At 35.9% G+C, this 25,035-nt stretch overlaps 1 protein-coding gene across 2 annotated transcripts in view; it reads left to right on the forward strand.

Moving 5' to 3' along the window:
• Positions 1-15,361: 15,361 nt before the first annotated feature.
• The window catches only part of MARCHF1 (membrane associated ring-CH-type finger 1), an 85,320-nt gene continuing 75,646 nt past the window's right edge, over positions 15,362-25,035 (forward strand). For both annotated transcript variants that reach the window (XM_062574711.1, XM_062574712.1), the window contains exon 1: positions 15,362-15,463. In XM_062574711.1, the coding sequence (XP_062430695.1) occupies positions 15,362-15,463 (102 nt within the window). The remainder of the gene's footprint in view (positions 15,464-25,035) is intronic.

The raw sequence follows: 25,035 nt of genomic DNA on the forward strand, positions 1-25,035 counted from the left end.
TAACAGGATTATCTTCTATTCAAAAATAATGCAGTGATTATACAATTAAGAATTATATTATTGATTTTCTGCACAACAGCAAAAAGTGATTAAGTGGGATCCAATTTAAGTCACTTTTGAGATCTACTTCTGCATACCTAAAAGAAGACAGATACTGTCTTCACTTAGAGACATAATTCTTTACTTTTTATTCCTGTTTATTACTTATAAGCATGCTGTTAAAACACAAGAAGAAATAGAAAAATAGGCTTGATGCTATTTTTGTGTGCAATTAATAATTCTTTACTAAACTTCAGACACTTCTTCATGAAAAACAGCAGAACTGCAAAGATAGCCAAAGAGAATATTCTGTAGCTTGTGATCTTTTTGGATAGTACATGAGAAGATAGGAGCTTCTCTTCGTAGCCTAAGCTGAACTGAGAATATTTGCATTTGAAAATTTCATGTTGTAGTCAACATTTCATGGCAAATCACTGAAAAATGAAACGTTGAGACCATTTTTATTGTTGCTAATAAAAACAAATCACTATATAAGTAAACTCTGTAATATTTAACTCTTTATAGTATTTAATTGAGCAACTTTCCTTGCTGTTGGAATGTTTTCAGTAGGAGAATAGCACAAGAGGGGGGAAGTCAGAACGATACAAAAAGTCATTTCACTGGTCAATTGGCTTGTCACTGTCAGCATGCCGAAATTGAAACCAGACTGCAAGTCTCAGAGGGCGATACAGATCCTATTTTCAGTAATGTTCACCTACTGCTGTGAAAGTATTAAATTAATCCTGTAGAGAGAATGATAATGGGACACTATACAAGGCATCCACTCAGTTTGGTTCCTAACCGAAAAAGCATATGCTTTTTCATTTTTGGATTAGTTAATGTTTGTGTCTCCTCCCTCAGCTTTATAACTTTTCTGTTCCTTACAAAATGTTGGGTAACACATCTCCATACGGAGTTTGTTTTACCTTTTAGCAGTCTATAAATCATTGAATTATTAAAGTACAGTTATAACGCTTGTATCTATAAGAATTTGCTGTACGAAAGTGGCTGTACTATTGTTCAAACTGCCTGGAAAACAGGTTTCCCACAAGCTCTTATTATTACGTCTTTCTTTCTCCAAACTTTCATCTCACTGTGCCCTAACAGGAATGTTATATTTACATCTTCTTCTCCTTTGTCATTGTGGTGTGTCCACCCATAACTTTGGTGCGTTTCTTTCCTCCTAATGTATATGTAGACATGGTTATGAGTATGGGAAAAAACACAGCCAGCATCTGCCTCAAGGGATTATATTTAATTTTTCTGATTCTTTTAAAGCTGATTCTCTTGGCAAAGTATTTATTTATCAGGCCAGATTTTAACTTGTTCTTGATTTCAAATCTAACTTTCTCCTCGCTGAAGAAGTACTTTCCTGCCAAATCTTACTCTCCCTCAGTTGGCTTTGAATTTGTTCAAAAATATGCCAGGCTGTATTTCATTATTTTTGTTTTTAAAACTGAGTCAAAGGATTTCAAGAAAAAAGAACATTGGGCATAAATTGAGTATCAGCTCAAAGGTAAATGTTTCAAATAATCAAAGGAAGCCTGAAAGAACAAGCCATTTGTAAGTACATGTTAGAGAGGTGAATATATTGCTGATTCCTGATTTCCCCCCCCCCCCCCATCTGAGATATTTCTTTTCAATATCTGATCAAATAAATCCCTAGCAGAAAAAAGTGAACTAAGGAAGATGTGCCAAAAGGGATGCTAACAAGATGACCTAATTCTTTCTAAATTATGTTAGTAGAAATGCTAATTCATGCAAAATTGAATGTATTTCTTTCACTCTAGAAGGGTTTTGTGTTAGAAGAAAATTTAGCTAAGATCCAGTTTAAAGACAAGGGAAGATACCTTTTTATATAGGGCATATTAGTCTCTCTCAAGAGGAATGATCCTCTCAGAAGATTGTTATATATGGTATTATTTCATTACTACCATAGAAAATTAAACTCTGGATGTATTCTTCCAGAAATTTTGTGTGTGTGTGTGTGTGTGTGGGGGGGGGGGGGTGTATTGTTCTGCGGGGGTATTGTTCTGCTTTGTTTTTCTAGTGCAGAACCCTAAACTTCCTCAGAAAGTTTATGATACTAAGAATTTTCTTCAAAAGATACTGAAGCTAGAGACTAATCAGATTGCTCACTGACTTGTGGATAAGCTGAAAAATTTCTTTCGCTGTTTTTTTTTTTTTTTCCCCAAATTTCTGGAGCAGATGTGTGTCTTCTATATGAGACATAAATTGTAGGATGTGGTAGAGGTGATGAAGTCTACATTTCTTTTTTTCTTCAAAAGTTTTCATAAAATTACCAGCTGTATTCCCATGGGTGTATCACTAAAATGCCCTATTCACATGTACACAATCATTGAAATTCTGGGAATGACAGATTTCACTGAGCCAGTTCTCAAACCAAATAATATAGATTTGCTTAATTAGGTGAAACATGATCTTGAAATATGAGATTTTTAGTTTTTCAGACTCTTAGAAAGCCTTTTTAAACACATAAGCCCGTATGTTCCTCATGCTGTGCAAAAACTGTTAAGAGGGAGGAAAGGCAATTAAAAATTCAGAGATCTACTGGGACTAGGTAACTGAGGAAGACACATAATTTTAAGGGTCTGCACCAAAGATTTCAGTCTAAAGTCAAGAATTAATTAACTCAAGCCTACAAACCTTTCATTTCTAGTTGGCTACTAGAAGATTCCTGAAAGCCCAGGCAGAATCTCTTAATGACATGTTGTAAACCAGAAAGGACAAAGCCAGTATGAAGACACTATATACTGCGGGAATGCAGCATCCTGGAACTTGCATGCAGTAATGAGTTACCTACTGCAAGTCTGCCAGCTGCTTTTAGGCCTTCTAATTCAGATAGAAGACTGTTTTAGCTGCATGAATATGGTAGGGTTTGAAAAATATGCATGTTACTGTGAGGGCCATTTTTATCCTTTTCTCTCGCAATATGAAAATGCTGTGTGCTGCAGAGGTGAAGAACAAAATGATACCATGTATCTACCCAAGACTTCACAAATAAACTTCATGGATATCACAGGTTTAAAATGAATGGTCTAATATTAGTGCAAATACCTTTAAAGGACAAATGTTAAATTATTTTTCCTGTGGAAGAGCCAAAGAGAGAGAATATTTGAGGGAAGAATTTTTTCCTTCCTAAATCTGACTCCATCTAGTCCCAGTGAAGGTCATTCTGAAATCCTGCAGAAGATTCTGTAGAAGTACTCCATCAAAGCAACTTTTTGGCTCTATGTGAAGCCAAAGAGTTGAGATCTGTGTGTGAGTTCTAATAGTCTCGTACCAGAGTAACTTAAACATTACTTGCAGCTTATGTTCTTTGGGAATACAGTCACACTTTGCTGTTAGCAAACAATTACTGTCAGGTAAATATCTGAAACTAACTTAAGTAATTTTCGGTTAAGCTGAGGTTACCCATTATAAAACAAACAGGATGGTAATCATAGTTTATGGGAATCTTGTTTTATGCTTTGTTGGAAACTGGACTTTCAAATATAAATATTTAGATGTACTGGATATTCAGAATTAGGTTAAGTATATGTCTGAAATTTAGATGTGTGAGAGTAATAGCTCTGTGATGACTTTTCTTGGAATGTTATTATCATAATTATTGCTTTAGCAACCTGCTGTTCATCAATTCTGAACATATGGTGAGTTCAGTATATGAGAGAGGTTTTTGGTGTTAACTATGGAGAGTTTTTTTTTGTTTTGTTTTTTGTTTTGTTTTCTGTAAGTAAGCAAGCAAGCTAAAAAATGTCTCAAAGATTCTAGGTAGAGTCATCTCCCCAAACTATTGTTCTTAACCTTGGAGCCCCAGAAGCAGCAGAAAGCTGGTGGGGCAGTGTTACTGAGAACAAGAATCTGCCTCTCTTGCTTGACACTTACCAAGTAGTTTTGGTTTAATTCTGGCTAGCTGACACAAATGAGAAAGTGGACCAGGTACTTCATTCAGATAAATATTTAACATACTTACATGCTGCTTGGTGAATGAAATTAATTATTCTCCACAAATAAAGACTGAACAGTGAGCCTAAAATGGCAGGGAGTTTAAACTGATGCCTTGCTAAAAATACTACTGTTTGTTTCCTAAAAGTTCTATGTCTTGAAAGAAAGAGATTTAAGCGTCGGAACACAACAACTCTCAGTACGGTATACAAATTGCTTTATGCTAGAAATTGTATTTCAAATATTTTTCTCTTTACGAGCAGGAACAAAAATCAGTGAGCATAAAATTCTTTGTGTCTTGGCTAGCGTATTTATTTCTAATGCTATATGTTGTATACCGTAAGCCTCTGATAGCTCTGTGTTGAATTTATTTCTAATGCCATATGTTGTATACCATAAGCCTCTGGTAGCTTTCTGTTGACTTGATAAATTGCTTGGATTGATCAGCGGTGGTCAATAAAGTGTATCTAAATAGAATTGTCTTAATATTTATATAAATAGCATTCTCTGGCATGGTCATAGTAACTGTACAGCAGAAGACCCTAATTGATAAAGTCCTGTAGTTTTTAAAGGTGCTTGATATTCTTCTCATCTGTACACTTTGATTATTTTGTCAGTCTCTGAACATGTGAAATGCACATTTTAGTACTTCTGAGAAGATTCCATCCACTATTGCAGGACTTTTTTTCAACACATTCTCAGTTGGAAGTGAAGAGAATCTGTAATTTTCACACTTTTATTACCACGTCTCTTTATACTTCTGCTGAGCTTACATGAAACAAAACATGTTTTACTTCCCAATGTTTCTATTTCAGAACTCTTTTTGATACCTTTGTAACTCTAAGGACTATGTGGCGTCTTCTGTAAAGCCGTAAAAAATACTCCTTCTGCAGTAAGGCTACTGCTCTACTAAAAAGCAAATTTGAGCTGACCCCTTCATTCGGACTGCTGCTCCTGTGATGAGCTTTTTACTGGATGGGAAAAGAACTTTCTAGAATGAAGTTTTGTCACAACCCATATGTATTTATTTTTGTCTTATGGTGGAGCAGCATTTAATTGTCATCTTTAACAAACAAAAAAAACCCTAAAAATACAAGCTATATTTTGCCTGGTGAAGTGATCTCAGGTGTCAGATAGAGGTATAATCTTAATGAAAATATATTTTCTGTTTGAAATTTTCCAGAAAAAAATGAATTTTCCATTTTCTTTCAGTGCAGGAAATGCATTATATTAACCTGTATTAACAGCAGACATTAAGACTCTAATTAAGCAAACTGTGGTCGCATGGGTTCTCAGTAAAGACTTAAGTAAATATGTATACTTGGAGAATCAATATATTCTTTGTCTCAGAATAGTCCATCTCTTCCCTGAGGGCACCATCTCGTAGTCATCTTTGTTTGAACAGTAACTGGATGGTCATTTTAAACATTCTGGAAAGTCTCCTCTGTCAGCCTGGGGCTCTGATCCTTCAAAATGTGATACACCTTCAGTTCTCATCGACTTTGTACAGAATATTTTGGTACTTAAGGGTTCAGGCACAAGATTAGCACAGTCCCTCTCTTTCTCCTCGATTCTACCAAACCATAAGGATTTGCAGGGTGGATTAGTAAGCCCTTAAGCATGCCCATGGAAGTTCAACTATAAGCACGACAATAGCCGAAGACCGCTGTCATATTGTAGGATTCGTCTCCTTTCTCTACCTGCTGCTTTGTTGTATTATATTTTCTGTGCACGTTTCGTTTTCCCATTCCTCGCTTCACAGTTTAATGTGTTTAACCCCAGTATTTGAGTATCTCACCTGCTCTTTCGTATTTGTCTTTCAATTTTCTGCCTCCGCATTATTAGGAAGCCAGGATTTGACATGGATTTGCTATGCCCCCATATTACACAAGCCGAGGAGGAAGAAATCTGTTTTTCTCTTTTGAGTCTTAGAAGTGAGTGCCTCAGTAGCCGTAACTACTACTGTCCCTCAAGGCACCTTGAAGTAATACTTAGTTTTGCAGGTGACTGGCCTGCAGTTACATACAGTTTTTGATTTCAAAATTTGTTTCTCTCTATTTAGTTTTCTAAATAACTGTTTAAGTTGAATATAGGTCAGCTACCTACATGTACCTTTGCATTCCTTTCTGTTTTATGTTGTTTCACTTTTCCAGAGGCAAACTCTAGTTATGTGGAACTATATACCGAAAGGCACCTTACGCAAATTTTACCCGTTGAGGTAGTATTTAGCAAGGATCTTCTCAGACCGCTCATGCATTTGAAAGAGAGAAGATGGGAAGACACTCGGAAATAAAGTACTTTCTGTTAGCTAGCTGAGAATTGTAGCGTGGCATATATTTCAAATTGTAAGTAACTCTCCTCATAATGTAGTAAAAATTAGTTTGTTAAAGTTACATGGGTCTGTAGATGTACTTCTATGAATACCTACTAAATTTTGAAAGATGTTGGTTACAGCAGCTTGCCAGAATTTTGTTGTTGAAATTCTTGTTTATTAACACTTTCACAAACATTCCTAGTTTAGTATATTTTTTTTGAATAGGATGAAAACATCAATGTCAAACAGGAAGGATACTTGCTTACTTTAGGTGAAAGAGCACCTTCACATGAAAATGCTACATTTAGAGGTACTGATCTTGAAAGTAAATAGTTTAGAACAGACCCGGAAATACCAAATTATTGCAACCCTTTGTTAAGCATTAAAAGAATAAAAATGGTTGAATTAAGTGTAAAATGTGTTAGTGTCCAAATGAATAAAAATTAGCTTCAAGGAAATGTACACGTTAGCAAAGGAGACAACATGTGGACCAGTTCAAGAAAATAGTCTATATGGAAGAGCTGATGCCTGTTTTAGGGAGTGGAATAAAATGTGTACTTAAGCTGATACTGAAGGCAAAAGAAGCTGGACTTGGTAAGTGAAGAGGCAGAACTTTTTAGAAAACAGGAAAAACTGAGCCTTAGGAAAGAGAGATGAAAGAATAGCCAGCCTCTCTCCTTACAGTACAGGTATTTAAGTCCAGGTATGACCCTACATCAGTAAATTTACGCTACCTGTTTGGGCTGCAGAAGGCTTTTGGGTTAAGCTCTTGCCAAACAGCAAATACTGTGACCTTTGACAAGGAATTTGATGCAGGTTATCAATAGTATAAGCTGTCTTTGACAAGCTAAGGCTTGCCTCTTACACTTCTTTGGTAGGATGGAAAGAATAGCACGTTTATCTCAGAAATGCTGCAAAAGCAAATTGTTCAGAGTTTTGAGCAGTTTAGTTACCATGAGGTAAGGGCATGTGTATTTAAACATGAAGATAGCTCATTAACTGACACTTTAGAGATATTCAAGTTAGCCTCAGCTGAGTTTGCAAGAAGTCATATGACTGCTTAAGCATAGTACCGTGCTGCTATGGAATAGTTCTCATGAGGGCAAGGCTTAGCCGTGGAGCTGCTCTTCAGGAAAGCAGTTAAACAGCTTTTGGAACAGGATCTTTGTACAGGACTACCCTGTGTTACGTAGCTGCTCCGGGTCAGACCAAGGGGATCTCTGCACCACGTGTTACAGCATGCCATTGACTCAAATATAGCACTGGTGTTCACCATAGCCTGAAAGAAGGCAATATGGGTGGTAGCAAAGTCAGAGGACGTTTAACTGTGACATGACATGCTTCAGTAGATTGTCAGAGGTCAGAATCAAGCCTTCTGGATAGCAAAGGATACGACTTTGCTGTCTGACCTGCTGTACCATAGCCATGGCAGGGTTGTAAGTCTTTTTATGTTAACCCTGTCACTAAAGAGAGACAGAGAGCAGTGCTGTGTAATCAAGCTTTATGTCTGTCTTCTATATGATCAGGATCTCAGTTTTACAACCTTACATTTTGACAATATTCTTGCTAATGTCACCTATCTTGGACATGCTTTGGAAATACTTTCAAGAGGGTGGATGCATATTTTGTGCGTAGAATATCTGCATTAAATATCTGTTTCACTAAACTAATTGAAGCATACCATTAGAAATAATCCTGTTTCCTACCATTGGGTTTGCACCTTCAACATACCCCCTTCTGATATCTGTTATGAAGATCATCACTTAAGATCTGATCTCTGCTAGCAGGATCTGATGCCAGATGGTGTATTCAGGTTTTTTCAGGATAAACGGATCCCAGCTATTTAAGTTATAAATAATTACTGGCCTACTGGCCTAATGCTACAATTACCAGTAACAGCTTCAGTAACTATTCCCTTACATAAGTAAAGTATATGTTAACCTGTGATGGTTTTTAACTACAATTACCAGAAGACAAATTTGAAGGCAGGCTTTAGAGTAGATGCCTATGTATATCTCAAACTGCTGAAGTAATACTTTATTTAAATTGGCTTCTAATTAGATAAAAATAAGTCTAGTGACAAGTTGAAAGCAAATAGTCTTGTGTAGTCTTTAACAGCAAAGAGAAAATCAGGTTATACTTGGAGAAATTAAGCATGAAAAAAAAAATGGAAGGATTATGTAGCCTGTCTGGTTTTTATGCTTCCAGCTGACTTGGTGAAATAACTAGAAGTGTTTTGCTGAATAGATACGGAGTGTAGACAGATACCAGAAGATTGGAGAAATGTTAGCATGGTATTCTAAACTAAAATTAAGGGATTCTTAAAGATGTCCTCAAATAGTATCAACTTAGGGCTGAACTTCATTTATTATAGGACTTTTTAAAAAATGAAGCAGAACTTGAAAAACCTAATCCATATAATATCTTTTCATAATGTTTACTTACCATTTGCTATTTAATGAGTAATTATTTAGTGGTAATGCTTTTATACTATGATTGGGAGATAAATACTGCACATAGAGTCAAATTAATAAAGCGTATACTGCAAATAAATGCCTTATGTAAGCACCTTGATTTAAAAAAAAATCAGCAATGATGTACAACCACATTCTCTCTCTTCCTTCAAGAGTCAGCAGAGAGTACATGCTGGAAATACGCCGAATGTAATGGACTAAATTGTTATCCTCAAGTTTCTCATTTAAACAAATACTTTGTTTCATTTTCTTTGTAAATACTGAGGGAACCTACTGGAACAGGTTAGAACTTCACAGAAGTGTTTCTGCTAGCTTAGTTGATTGCATTCCTATAATTGTGAAAATATATCCTTCATCTCTGGATAAACCATGTCAGAATGAGGAAGAGCTTTGCAAGGCAGGCTTCTTTTACATTGGAGAACAAAGTCCATTAAAGACTTAGCTTTTGTGCCTTGTGCTTTTGGATAACTGCATGCATAACTTCTTTTAAGTTAGTTGATGCTTTACCTTCTCATGGACTTCCCACTGTTTCTGTGGCTCCCCTAAGGAATGTCCATCTTCTGAGTGTGTACTGTGGTGTTAGTTAATACCTGCATTTACCAGGTAACCAGAGTTATGTTTATATAAAGTCAGTAACAGTAAATAAAGATTTCTTCTTTTAATTGGTCCACATTTTGTTCTTACATTCTTCTCTAGTGCAAAGAGATAGAATAGCATTGCTAGAGACTTACAGAGAAGAAAAGACTGTTAAGTTACTCTAAATAGCCTTGTTTGTTTTAAAATTGTATTCTACTTTACACAGGAGTTACTTCTCATTCTGCGAAAAAGAACGTGTGAACTCGAAAAACAAATATTCCCACACTTTAATGTCTTTAGTTACCTAAAACACAAAGATTCTTTTCTTAGAAAACTTGTGGAGGTGTCTTGTCACTCTTTGGATATAGTGTATGTGTGAATAATATTACCAAAGACATGTTAGCTGCAATAATTTGTGAATCAATCATCTTAAAATGATTTTATTTTCATTGATTAAACTGTTTTGAGTAATGAGTGGAATGTGATTGTGTCCTGAGTTAGAATTCTTTTGGTTTGACCAAAGAAATGAAAGTCTCGAACGACTAAGAACAATTAAAATATATATGTATATATTTAGCAGTATTTAACAAAAAAGAATAAACCTTCAGTTTATCATTAGTTGGAAATAATGATATTGTTAATTATGGTACAAGAGAGTCAAAATAATCATTGCGTAGTCTCTGTTTGGATAATATATCTGGTAATTAAGAAAGTGCTAGTTGATACTTTGAATCAAAGCTTAAATGAACAAATATTTAAGTTGCTGAAAACTTGAATATAATAATGCTCAGAATACAGGGTGCACTCTAAAGAGAGGTGCTGGTACTGGGCTGTATTTTTAAAGAGCTACTGAGAATGACCCATTTGGTAAGTATAAATAAGTTACATGACCACTCTGGTTTATGTTTACAGCTAGCGAAATGCACTTGAAGGCTTGATTGGTTGCATCATTGTAGATGTCATGTGTGCTTATTTTTGTTGGTGTCTACATTTTTTTTTTAATGTAGCTAGTAGGTTATGCATGTGTTTTAGCTAATTAGTGTGAGTATCAGTCAGGAATATGCGAAAATTTTACTAGCTTAGTAGCCTTTGAGGCTACAAACAGCTTTAAAAATTTTTAAGTTATAGTAATTAAATGCAAGTCTCACCTGTTTCTTAAAAAAAATTACTCCTCAGTTTGGTGGGTCAGTTAGTACTTAGAGCTTTCTATGAAAAAATTAAAATAATTTTCACTGAAATTTTTCATATTTGGATATGGTAGTTATTTTTTTCTGGCTTTAAAGAGCTACCACTGAATATTTGAGAACCATTTGAATGATTACATGTATTCTAATAACACTTTTTCTTTTCTTTTCTTTTTTTTTTTTGTTAATGTAGTCTTCAAAAAGGAGGTTGAACTTATTTTTAAAAAGTACTGAGTACAGTTATCACGTTATTATGCCGTGGCAGCACTGAATTGCTTTCACGAAGCAAGGATAGATAGCGTAATAGTGACTGGCTGGTGGCTTATGGCTGCCTTGTGGCACAAAGCCAGGACCAGCTATTGGAGCTTTCCAATGAATCCAGCCCATAAGTATAAGTTTATATTTAAATCAGGGTAATTGATTTGAAATTACAGCTTGATAAGATTCAGACAAGAGATATACAAAGAAAAAGAGGGACTGTATTTCTCCCAGTAGAGCTCAACAATTGATGGTTATTTACGATTAAATATTCCTGCAGATCTACTCTTGGAATGTTTTGACAATTTGCCAAGTCATGCAGTGCGTTTTTGTGCTGGACAAACACCATCACTTTGATTGCTGTTGGGACTCTTAGAATACAGAGATCAAAACTATTTAGCTTAGATAAGGAACAGCATGTTATGCATTTAATTTCCTACTGTTTTATACTAGTTGTTAGATCTTACTAAGGACTGAGAAAGCTGAAATGTCTCATATATTTTGTCGTAATTCAGACTTTGTTAAGTATCTAAATCTAATTGTATCCCTGAATTAAGCTCAGAGATTCTTTTCTTCTCTCCCCAGATTAAAGGAACATTAATTTCTGAGATATTATGCTTCTATTTCCTATAACTAGTTAATTTGAATACATCATCCACTACTTATTAACATTGTATGAGATCTGCTTCAATCTGTCATGTCCCTTTGTTTGCCTGATTTCTAAGTAAAAAGACTCCTCTGGAAAAGTATGAATAAATTAATTCTTTTATTTGTAAATAAATTTATGAGAGCTGAATTAAGAACTCTTTAGAAAATTGATCTGGAGTTGCTATTCTTCAATTATGCATGCAGATGCAAAGTCCTCAAAGTTCCCCTTTCAGTTGTGATCCAAACAGCAGTAAACATGACTTTGACTCTTGCACTCTTGAGGAGCAGTGAAGAGGAACTGCAACTATTTCAAGTACTTGGTTGTATGTCCCAAGAGGAACAGAATAGCATTCCCTATTCCCTATAGTTAGGGGATTCCTTTTTTTTGACAAGTATGGACTATATAGAAGGGATTGAATGATGCCTCCTTGCAGATCCTTGAGGGACATTGCTGTAGGTAGCATGCATGCCTTGGTGCAGGAAATCCATTCCTCTCCAAAGCTGTAGTGCAAGCCACAGACGCTAATGAGCTCTGAATTAATACGTTTTTAGTAGGTTGTAAAGCTTAGGAGAATGTAGACTTCTTGACAGCTAATACTGCAGAGCCTTTAACTATTAAAATGCTGTATGCCTGCCTGAACCATGCACAAATTCGTAGTGTGAGGATTTCAAGTAGATAACTTTGTAATACTGAGCTGCAGCTGTTGCCTGAAGTTTTATGATCCTTTGTTAATTCTAAATACCAGGAGGATCCAGCTGTGCAGAGCCATTTTGTAGAATATTCCCCAGACTACGTTATTTTTGAATTTCATCTGTGATCAAACTCAAAATGTGCAGTGTAACAGCTTGTATGCTTATATGTGATGTTTGGAATTGTATTCTCAGACTGAATTTGCTCGTATCACCCCGACCATGAGGAGAACATGGCTCTCTGGAGGGACTGAATTTTGCATTAATTCTCCACACTAAAGCATCTCTGGAAGAATTTGTTGTACAGTGAAACCTGCAGTGTTATAGGTTTGTTTCTACAGAAAGTTTACTTGAAAATTTAGTAAAGGCAAAGAAGCAATCAGAAAGAAAAAAGAAAGTTTGGCATATAGCTATATAAAAATACAAGTCTAAAAGAGCAGTAAAATAGTAATCTGTACCAGAATAGTAAAAGGGTCTTCAATGAAAATCTGCAGCATTCTCACTTACAAAGTGAGCAAGAGTGCTGGTGTTTACTGTATGTAATGGTTCAAAAGGAGCGTAATCTACTCATATGGGTTGGTGCTTACCACTGCTTACCAGTGGGTGCAGCAGATTTTCCAACTGGCCTTAGAGCTCTAGGGTAATAGTGTGTTTTATTCCTTCGGTGTCTTCTCAGTTGCTTAAATAACTAGGTTAACTTCCTTGCTTTTACAAAAACACGTTTGTGCACGTTCAGTCCAGAGAAAATGTAAGACTGATATCTTTAATTTTTTTTTCCCCCTACAATATTAAAAAGATTAGATATGCTTTCAGAAAACTGTTAGAGGAGGTTTTTCATCTGAACAATGTTCTGGAGAGATATATCTTTTAAAAAGAGACTGAAATGTTATTGTTTTAAAATCCAAATGAAGACTTTTTAAAGTTCATGATTTTCAAAGTCATATTCTTTCTTCAGGGATGAAACAAAGCAGTAAAGGCCTCCCAAGCAATGAGCTACACCAGCTAAATGTGTAGCCGTCTCAGTAGCCTGCATGTTCATGATGTTCCTTCAGAGGAACAGGGAAGTTTGAGATACATTTTTTTAGACACAGCAAGCCAAAAAATTATACATACATTCTTTTGGGCTGTAATCTTTATATAATATTCTTCTGAAGGAGACTTCAAAAATTTATGTCTTTATTCCAAATATGCATTTTGTGGGTTTATTTTCTATTTTTTTAAGAAGGATTTGCTTTTTTCCAGTCAGCATTAGTCTCTAGCTTACAAGCCTCGGCACAAAAATGCACAACAGTAACTTACTGATCATAGGAGACTGCAGTCCAGAAATCTTAACAAATGAAATCTGCCCATAAGTCCTGTGCAGTGCAAAAAGGACAAGTATTTTCTGCAAACTGTTTTTCTATCCACGAAGGTTCAGGTGACGTGGAAGTAGCATGGCTCAATATCCTTTCTACAGACTTCACTTGCAACAGCATCTCTCTGCCCGACCCCCACGGCAGTCCAAAACAGAGCAGCAGCAGCAGCTGGGCACCTTTGCCGTCCAGTGGATGGAACTGGCTGGTTTCATGCCTGCTGCAACAGAAAACGTGTCCCTCCACTCGTACGCGCTACTTACAGGGCAGTGTGTGAAGAAGCACAGGGGCAGGTTCCAGAGCAGCAGGACCGAATGATTTGGTTCTCTCTGAAAAATCTAAACAATACTGAAATGCTTTCACCTTGTAATTTTAAATGAAAACTAGGAAATTCCGGTCAAAATATATTTGCAGAGATATTTTCCTGTCTCAGGACACTTTTGTGTGTCTAATAAAAAAAAAAAAAAAAAAAAAGCAGCAAGACTACCTGAAGTAGAAATTAGGCTTCACCATTATTTCAATTCTGCTTAATTGGTAGATAATGTTTCAGGCACAGACATTCTACATTCTAGTACATTAATTACATTCTAGTAATTACATTCTAGTAATTAGCTAGGTTGTAGTAGAAACTTGAAAAATAAAAATTATAATCGGTTATCTTTCCAAGTTACGATGTAGGACAGTATGGGAATGCCTACCCTTCTGCTATTTGTTCTGATCCTTTTACTTAAGAGTACTTTGTGATATGTTGGATAAACAATGAAAAGTTTTTAGAGCATGGAATCATTTTTTGAGTCTGTATACAGGTTGTTTAAATGCACCAGGTTTTCACTGGAACTCATTTTACTCATAAAAGAAAGTTTGGTATGTAAAGGTCTGCTAGTTGCATTCACATCACTAAGGAAAATAAACAATCTTCCTTGTAGGACTTGCGAGGTAGCTAAATATTTATTATATTTCATGATGCTATAGAATAACACACTTTAAATTTGAAATGTTATAAACTGCCAGATTACTAATTGCTGTAGAGACTGTAAAGACAAAAAGCTCAGAGGTTTTTTTTTTTTTGTAATTAATTGGTGAAGTTCTGCACTGAAGACCTATGCTTTCTTTCAATTGGTAAAAGTAAATTGTGAAATTTTAAAATACGTAGGTTTCTTGCACTTAGTAGAAACTTACTAGTGCTGTATTGACTCAGTATCTCAGTATTACTTAAAAGGTGTTTTGTTACTGTTACAAATTAAAAAGAAGCTGATGTGCAACTTAGTCTGTAGTAATTATTGCTAATGTGTGTGCATTGAGTTTTGTATTTACAATACTTTTCTTGTTTAAGCCAAGCTGGGTATTCCAGTATATGTGGGGATGAGTATGTATATGTATGTGTGTTTCCACACTGTTGATTTGTAGTCTATATCTTTTACTGCTTTAGAGCTATTTCTGCTTGTTTTGGGGAATGTAGGGTATTGTATCCAAACATTATATGGCTTTAAGAATGATCTCATGGTTACCTTATAATAAAATTCCTTTAAAATAACACTTTTCTTATTAAAGTGACACCTTAAGATTTAACATTGGAGAAGACACTGAATTTTCTGACACTGAAACAGTATTAATGCATGAAAGGTGTGCTATAAATATATAACTCTCTGCTAACCAGCATGGCATAAAGCTTCAACGTATTTTAAATAAGCTAGTTCTTTTAAGAATATTTCCAGCTTGTTTAGATACAACTTAAAATGCTGTTTTTAAAGGCATGCATCCAGAGACATGCACGCAATAAGTTCAAAGTGTCAATGTTTCAGGGAATCTAAATTATTTTCAGAATTTCAGAAATTGAGAAGGGATAAGTGGAAGGAGAAAATGTTGGGCTGGTGCCAAGCGATAGCTCGTAACCCTCACAGACTTCCAAACAGCACAAGAACGCCCGAGGTCTCAGGTGATGCTTCACATAACTCTACTTTGGTGAGTGAAAAGTTGCTTTTCATGATGGTGGCATGTGCAGATGAACTTCCGAGCTGTTGAAATAATTTAAAGAAAAGTAGCATTTGTGTTTTGTTGCACTGCCTCAGTGTTTGAAATCCTTTGACGTTACAGCTATTTACCTTTTCCACTTGCTAGTTTTTCATCTTTTATGTTATGCATGGTCCACTCTGGTTTGCATGCTATGTCTATAAATCAGTATTGACGTTCTGTGAATAATATATATGAGTTTATACCCTGTACCTTTAAGTGAAAATTGCCCTTTGTGTCCTACAAAAAGCAGGAAGTGTCCTGATTTTGATTACCTACGCTCTGTATGATCTTAATCAAATGCAATGGCATTTGGTCCCTGATGAATATGCCAGTACCTTTTCTAAAAGTACCTTGTTTACACTTTGCTCCTGCTGTAGTAGGAACAAAGTATAATGTATGTCTACATTTGTGTTACAGAGAGAGATTTTTAAATGATTTATGTTTCTTGTGATGCTATACTGGGGATACATTGGGTTGAGTTTCTGCATGCAAATTTATTGATAGAAGATGTTCAGACTATGTCAATTGTTGGTGGATTTATCATTAATTATATTGAGCTGGATAAGTGACTCATTGACAAGAATTTTAATCCCACAGTTTTTACTCATTCAAATAAATCCCATTTACATCAGTAGAACTCCACAGGTGAGTAAGAACAGCTATCTGTAAGTAAAGGTTTCAGAAACTTTATGAAACAACAAAACTTGACTATGTATTTCACAGAATGACAGTGATTTAGAATTTAGTATTTGTTTTTCTTAAACTGTATTGAAGCTTTCAGTCAATACTGAAATTGCTTATTTGAAGCTCAGTTCAATATCCAGTTAAATATTCAGTTAAATATGCCTGGCCCAATTTCATTATTAAGTTTCAGATATTCTCACCATTTCCCTCTGCTAAGGAGCACTAGGTATCAGCCTCGTTCCTAATGTTGGATGCGAGCGATTTACTCAACTGGCAACCCCCCCCCCCCTTTTATTGTCTTTTCCTCCAGTTTTCTTTTGTAAATAGTAGTACTGAGCTGTTACTTCAAAACTCTCTAACAGCTGTTTAGAAGATGTCTCTCTGCAACTTAATAGAGATGGGTATGTATACATCAGTTCTGCAGTGTTAATTTTGGAATTCTATATATTTTAATCCTTGCAGGAATATTTAGAGTTTTCAGGGTTTTCCATGAGGGAGGCATGTCAAATCGAGCATTACTAAAGGGCCGTCCCCCCAAAATATTAGCAGAGGATACTGAAAGGAAGAAATATCACACAGATGTGACACTTAAACAGTTATTCATTTTTCTGCTTAAAACCACTGATGAATATAGTATTATGAAGAGAGTGAAGAGAGTTAAAAATGGAGAGATACTAGTCTGTTTTGAAACTGGTTCAAATTCTTGTGAAAATAAGCCCCCACTTAGTGCAATAGAATTCTGTACTTCAGTGGTAGATTATACAGAATATAAGCTGATTCTGAGCAAGAGCAGGAAGAAAGAACAGCTCTGAAAATTGCAAATTTTATACTTAATATCATAGATCATTATTATTACCATTCATATTCATGTGGAATGTTTTACTTTCTGAGAAATAAAATGCAATTAAAGAGCAACAAGAATCACAAGACAGGAAACTCCAAGTATATTATCCCCCTGTTTAATTGATATTAATATTTAGGTACTATTTGCAATAATTGGGTTATAGCTATTAAGGAACTTAGATAATGCAAATTTACATTTTTTGCTTTTGGCCTGACTACTAGTCATGATTCGTTCAGTTTGATATTGTAAAGGAAAGCATTCAAGTCTTCCAGATGGGATTTACTCCTGATCAACTGGGATGCAGTTCATAACAGTTGAATTATTAGGTGAGAAGAGTTAACATGTTTTACCTTATTCCCGTTGTAACTATTTCAAAAATAAGCTTGTATAAAAGCATACAGATTGCTGCTTAGCTGGTGAAGTGCCTGAGAATCTTGATGGAGTAGAAAAGTCTAGTTTTAGGCTGTTGCATCTTTGCCAAAATGCATTTGCTTAATGTCACCTTCATTGCTGTTTGACTAATTGCTTTCCGAGGAGCTGGAACTTCATGGTTCTTGTGTTTCCATCCAGTTTAGCAAATCCTGTTAATCTGTTCGTCTCTCTGCTATCCTACTGCTGTGACAGTTACGGATTTTCGTGAATCCCACAGGAGACTGGATAGTGTAAAAGTGTACCACATAAGTAGTACAGATTGAATTGTTTAGAGTGACAGTAACTACACTTGGCATAGAATCACAGAATGGGTAAGGTTGGAAGGGACCTCTGGAGATCATCTAGTCCAACCTCCCTGCTCAGCAGGGTCACCTAGAGCATGTTAGACAGGGTTGCATCCAGGCGGGCCTTGAAGATCTCCGGAGAAGGAGACTCCACCACCTCTCTGGGCAACCCGGTCCAGTGCTCTGTCACTCTCACAGGGAAGAAATTCCCCCTCACGGTCAGGCGGAACTGCCTGTGCTTCAGTTTCTGCCCATTGCCTCTTGTCCTGTCACACGGGACAACTGAGAAGATTTTGTCCGCGTCCCCTTGACACCCTCCCTTCAGGTACTTGTACACACTGATAAGATCCCCCCTCAGTCTTCTCTTCCCCAGGCTGAAGAGGCCCAGCTCTCGCAGCCGTTCCTCATAGGGCAGGTGCTCCAGCCCTCTGACCATCTTTGTAGCCCTACGCTGGACTCTCTGCAGTAGCTCCACGTCTCTCTCGTAGTGGGGAGCCCAGAACTGGATGCAGTACTTGAGATGAGGCCTCCCCAGGGCTGAGTAGAGATTTTTTAGAGAACAGGTTGTTGCAGGTATACAGAGATGTAGCCATGTGCATAGGGTTTTGAAATGTGGTTGTGAAGTATAAATTGTAGTAGCTGATTTAAAAATTAAATTTACTCAATACAAAAATCCAAAGATTTGCATACTGCATTTTAAATATGGAAGTTATCAGGTTTTAAAGACAGAAGCCGTTTTCTGTACTGCAGCTAATGCTTTTCAAAAGAACTTTTCCTGCCCTTTAGAAATACCTCCCCCTGCAAAGCCGTTTCACAATGCCGCTTTCCCAGAAGAGACTGATCCGAAAATTGCAAACATGTTTTATCAATTATTATGAAATATTTTGTCATAGTGAAAGAAGAAGCAGGCTTATGGAGTAGAAAACAGATTATGATGATTAAGAAATTGCTGACTACTTTTTCCTTAAGTAGCTAAGTGGAATATTGAAGAGCTGTGCAGAAAAAAAAATCATCAGAAAGAATGTAGCTTGTGAAAACACTGAAATGAATTAAAAGGGTTTAATAATTACTTCATCTTATTGGAGGTCAAGCTAAATGTTATAGCTTCATTCAAACCTAATACACTCCCAAATATTTCAGCAAAACTCAACCGAGTGTTCTTGGAAATATTTTTCCATTATTATTTTCAGTTTTATCCTAAAATTATCTACATGCTTCATTCAGCTCATTCTAATTTATTTGAATATTGTAACCTCTGTGTTCGATATTAGATTCGACTTCAGGAGAGAATACCACTTTGAATCTGAGCACTCCTAACAGAATTTTCGTACATTCTTTAATCAAGGGTGGCAAATTTCACAAAGAATTTTGTTTAATATTGCAATATATTGGATTTCTGGTTTTGTAGTTATAACTTTAGATTCATGTGCAGTATTTTTTTCATACTCAAAACAATTTCATATAGTCCAACATCTTAATGTTATGGGGCATAAAATTGGAATTGACTTCTGTGCTATCAAATTCACTTTGGTACTATTTGTAAGTGTCCTGTTACCAGGTTCATTAACTGAGGTTTCATCTTGAAACCACTTGTATTTTCTTTTTTCCACTATCACTACTGAAAAGCTGTTCCAAAACCTTGCTTCTCTGATAGCTAGAAATCATTACCCATTTTTCAGGCTAAATTTATTACCAGTTTGTGCTTGTTTGTCCCTTAATATATATTGTTTCTAAACTTTGAAAGTTTATCCTGTCTGCTCTTCATCATAAAATCTATTTTTAGACCTGTAACATTTCTTTCCATCTTTACTTTTTTATAATAGAGGGACCTTTTTTTGGTCCCATTGCAGTTTTTAGGACAAGTTAGCCAGAAGAACAGAACCGTATTGCTCCATGATATAGATACTGAATATTTTTACTAAGTAGGACGGATATTGCAGGCAGAGAGCAATTTTTGTTCTTGTGTTCCTGTTCTTCCATACACACGCATGTGCACGCACATACCTATGGGTAGCACATACCATTCCAGTCCTGTTGGATCGACACCATGAACATGGGGGAGCCAGATACCACTGCAGCTGGCTGAAGTGTCTAAGCAGATGTTCCCCACTGGGCTCAGCCTTCTGCGTGGAGTTAGATGTCTGCGTATTTGTCCCCTTCAGGGCTTACTGTTTTAACTATTTATTGCTTGCTAATTGAGAAGGTCTGCGTAAGCTGCCAGCGGCCTCATTAGCCCTGTCGCTCCGGGCCAATCTCACTGATTTTCCCTGTATCTAAAGCCAATTAGCAGCCGTTACCTGGGTTACCCTCTGGCTTCTCACCACAAATGTCCCTTACCTATGTAAAGTTGTTAAGAGTTCGTTTGTGCGTCTTCGTTTCTTTTCTGTGTGTAGCTAAACTGTTAGAACAGGGCAGATAGGCGAGAGCTTTTGGGTAAGCCTCCCCAAAGCACCTCAGTGTTCTTGGTTTCTTCCCCCCTGGGTACCAGAATCGTCTAATGAGTTAAGAGCTGGGCAGATGTAGTCAGAGTCTTACTTACATCTGAGCAGTGCTTTCGGTTAGGCTTCGCTCTTTGGCAGACTTACCGTGTCAGTCCTCACTGAAATCATTTTCACTTATTTGTGAAAGGATGACATATTTCCTGACTGAAAATAGAAGCCATGCAGAAAAATACTATTACTTTATATTTATAGAAGTGAAAATAACTAAAATGTTGGAGCAGTAAGACAGAGTTTTTTCAGAGTGAATTATTATCATTATTCAAATTTTAAAAGTGAGATTTTATTTAGCTTTATAACTTGCATGATATTTATATTTTGTATGTATAAATGTGTACTTTACAAACATTTTTGCAAATTTACAATAAATTATTTTCTGTAGATCAAATTAATTTAAGAAGGAGTTGGCAATTAGCATTTGTTAAAAATCTGTATGACTGTTAGAAAGGATAGAATTCTATCCTTACTTTATTCTTTCCCCAAAATATTTCATGCACTTTGTTTTTCATAACAACGTATATTCACTAAGTTGGTGTGAATACCTTTCATATAAATTATTCATAATTTGTTTCTTTTCTACGGTTGAAGCTGTCCAGTTAGTCTGTGTCACTTACACTTAAAAGATACCATTTTTTTCTAATTAAAATTTTAAATGTATTAACTTTTTCTAGTTTTGAGGAGAAGAGTTGTATATCTCAGTACATTAGACTTGCTCACATAGCTTTGGGATGAAAGGTCAGAAATTACTTTTCTGGCAGTTTTTAATATGGCCATAGAATTTTAGATTTAGTTGAAAGTGTATAAAGCTGAAATTTATGCAGTATAGGGTTATAGATGCTTAAACAAGGAGGGGATTACCAGATCATTGTTCACCTTCGATTTGTAAAGTCAGTTCTGAAAAATGAGAAAATCAGACAGAGCCAAGTAATTAACCTAACTGTTTGTAAAGGTGACCTGGGTTATTCTCATTTTAGCTCAGCAAAGCCTTCAGTCCCATCACTAAGTGAACACCTACGTTGTAATGAGGAAGACTAGATGACAGAAAGCATCAAAGAAAAATCTTTGTTTATTCATTTATTGTCAGAGTAAATCCAGCAAGAAAAGCTATGAAAGCCTGGTATTAAAAAAAAAAAAAAAAAAAAAAAAAAAAAAAGCAGTGAAAAGATGATTCTGTAACTTTATCTTGTAAAATTTCATGATAATACTTAATCTTTAAGTTAAATTACAAGTTAACATACTACTGTGCTTTCTGAGGATCCGTGATCCGTATTTGTTGCATGGTATTTTGCAGTATGTAACACTACAAGATCTAGAGGCAATGTTAGGATAAGCTCCCTACTGTACTAACTGCCACAGTCTGTGCAGCTCAGTCCAGAAAACAGAAATGCGTATGCATAATTTGCTTTAAAACCTATATGAATACCATTTGCATGCTTGGAGTTAATTATGTGCATTTAAGCTTGTGCAGCAGCAATTTAAAGCATTGACAGAAAAGGGTAACAATCAGGATTTCACTTTTGCCTCCAACTGCATTAGCTTAAGCTGTACCTAATTACATGAACTTATTACAGTTTCTCCAATAGGATTCATTCTCCATGTCAAGTGGTTTACAGAGCAATAATTACTGCTTCCAAAATTTGTTCTTAGGTATCTCAGCAAGAGGAAAATGAGATTGTTCAAACAAATAGGGAAACTGTCATGCACGATTTTACTACTGACAGAGACAGGAGAGGAAGAAGTAGTGAAGTTGAGGGAGGGAGCTCTGCCGCTCCCTGGGCACATTCCTAATGTATTCTCCTGCAATGGTATTGTACCTCTGTCTGTCGTTAGAAAGACATATGCTCATACGTGTAGTCTACATTGCTATTTTTCAGACTGTAATGTATTCTCCTGCTAAGACTCTCCCCAACACTACAAATTCTTGGTGTTTTTGTGGTACTGGAAGCTATAAAGCGCAGCATATCTCTGCAGCTAGCCATTCGGATGTGATGGAGTATCTGCATCCCACAGAGCCATTTCAGCTCGCGTTCTCTTCCATATTCCACCTAACTTGCGGGTTATTTTTCTTGCAGCGTAATGAGTCTACAATTACTGAGGTTGTCTTGTGAATACTTGGTAGCACAGCTTGTACATGGGCAGTTTGAGTCCTCCTTGCAGTTAAGTTCTCTGTAGTTTTTCCTGTTACCTAATGGAGATGTGCTATGGCACAGAATCTCAAGCAGGGATTGTTAAAATCTGCAGCACACATGAGGTTCCGCCGTAGAAGATTATTGGTTTCCAAAACCACTGTAGGTGGAAATCACAAAGACATTACAGATTCTTCAGAGGGGGCTCGAAATGCTCTGTTGATAATCTGGGAGTGTTGCGTTAAAACCATATATTCAGACTTTGTGCATAGTGAAGAAACATAATTTTATCTGTTCAGATTTAGGTATATTCTCTTCTGGGTGAATTAGACTACAGTATTTCCTGATACTGAAATAATTCAACATATTTTTTTTATTATGAAATCCTGAGTTTACGTAATAGTGTTTGATGTTTATTTTCTGAGGGTAATATTATTTCGGTGTACTGTTTCTTGTAATCTTTGTAATCTATAAATATTAATGCTTATGAAATGTTAATAACAGCTGATAAAAACAAAATGCAGAAAAACGAGCAATTCAGTTAATCAGTTTTGATTGATTTTATAACTGCATAGATAATTTCTAAATTGTCAAAACATCAAGTAAAATTCTTGTTGAACTATAGTAGTATGGGGTGGTTTTAATATTTTATGGAGACTAAATATGCACTTTTTCTGCAGTTTCTTTGCTGGTATTTTTTAAGGCCACTTTATTTAAAACTGAGATAATACAGCCTTGGAGATGTCCACTTGTGCTTGGTCAATTCAAGATATATTTGTCATTTTTAAGAGGTGCTTACCTTGTAGTAACTTTAAATGGCTAATGATGCTCAGTATGTCCGAAAATCAGGTTCTGTAGTCAAAAGTGGAGTTTTCACAAAAGTGTGAACCTAAAAATTACTTTTAAACCATTATTTTGATATTTCAGTAAAGTTGTTTGATTTTCAGATGAACTAATTGATCTGAATTATATGCTTAGGATACCTGAAGTGATGCTTCTTAGAGCTTGGTAATGAATCAAAGTTTGATTTTTAGGTACAAGGTCTAATTCAGATAACATCAGAAAATCTGCTGTTGCTGAAGTCTTTTGCTGATCAAGGTTCTACAGTATCAGGAATTGTTTGAAATAACAAAGGAACAGGAAAGGGAGTCAAAACTTTTTTTCTTAATTTTGTTTAATCATGCAGGGTGAGGAGAGGATGATGTGAGGAAAAGAATGGATAAAAACGCTAAAACAAATAGGAAAAACTGAATTCTGTATAAATACAGACATCAACTACATTTGGATTTGTATCCAGTACAAATACAAATTCATATGTTTTCACAAAAATTATTCATTTTCTGCCATGTATTTTTTTTAATCACGCCACATTCATAGTTCAGCTTGGCATACGTATTGAGAAGTATTGATGGGCTGTACCATCTGCAAAGTTGAATATTCACTGTGTTGACACTTTCAGCTAAATGAATTTTTTGAAATATTCTGTAAGTGCCCACCTTTTAAGCATGCAAGTTTGTTAAAATATAGTACAAATAAATAAAGATATCCAGCATAAATTCACTGTTTTAGAAGATCTGGTCTAAGGAACCATAGTCTGAGCTGCTATGTGCACCATCACTGACAGAAGCTACGAATGGTAGTCTTGCTTCCAGTTTCTATTCTTTAATTGTAAGATCTTTACTCTTCCCTGCTTGATCTGAATATTGATCATATTTTCTTTCTAAACATGGAAGTAGAGAACATAGAATGTAACACAGTTAATAGAAATGCGTTTCTTGGAAAACTTTTTTCTTGTGGCTCTGAAGACGTGATTAAAAGTCAATGAATTCTCCACAGTGGAATGATAAAATGTTGCTTTCATGATGCAAGAGACATGAGGCTTTTTCTTTAATATTTATGAAAGGCTTTCACATACTGCTTGTCAGGAAGCAGAAGTAAATCAAGAAGTGCTAGCTCTAATTCAGATGTGCAAGACCTTCAGCAGTGTTTTAGAAACAAAAGACTACCATGACTTGTAATAATTAATGGAGGTTATGTTATTAATTTCTCTTTTCTTGTTCAGATATTCATATTTGGTTTGGGAGTGGGGCGCGGAACGAGGTGGGACGCTACGCTCTTAAGTCACTGCAGCATCACTTCTTTGCTGCTCCACAGTGTCCCTCCTGTCACTGAAATGGGAAAATACCATGGTTTCCAGTTGTGTAAAGTCATAGTGGGGAAAACTGTTGCTGGGCTGTAACTGCATCCTGTCATGAATACTCTGTGCCTTGAATTTAGACCGGCACAAAGTTTGCCACCTGTATGCCACCACAATTCTTGGGGATTAGTGAGTAAGGCAGAGGTTAGGTGTGGTAATTTTTAAAAATACTAACCACCGTGTTCAAAAGAATCTTTTGCAGAGAGAGACTTCTTTAATAACGGGGATGGTAGTAACACGTTAATCATGTTACTTTGGTCAGATGGTGCCTGTCATTGAAAACATGCTGTTTGTCAGCTCCGTAGATGCATGAGATGTGCAATTAGCTTAGTCGTCTTGTATATTTATTCTCAATGCAAAGTGTTCAGTAAAGCAATTGGTTTCTTGCAGATAAAAAAAAAAATGGAAGCAATTTCCATACATGAGAAAATGCAATATGCTCTGGTTATCTATCTA

Source organism: Rhea pennata, chromosome 4 (assembly GCF_028389875.1).
Source record: "Rhea pennata isolate bPtePen1 chromosome 4, bPtePen1.pri, whole genome shotgun sequence".
Lineage (NCBI taxonomy): Eukaryota > Metazoa > Chordata > Aves > Rheiformes > Rheidae > Rhea > Rhea pennata.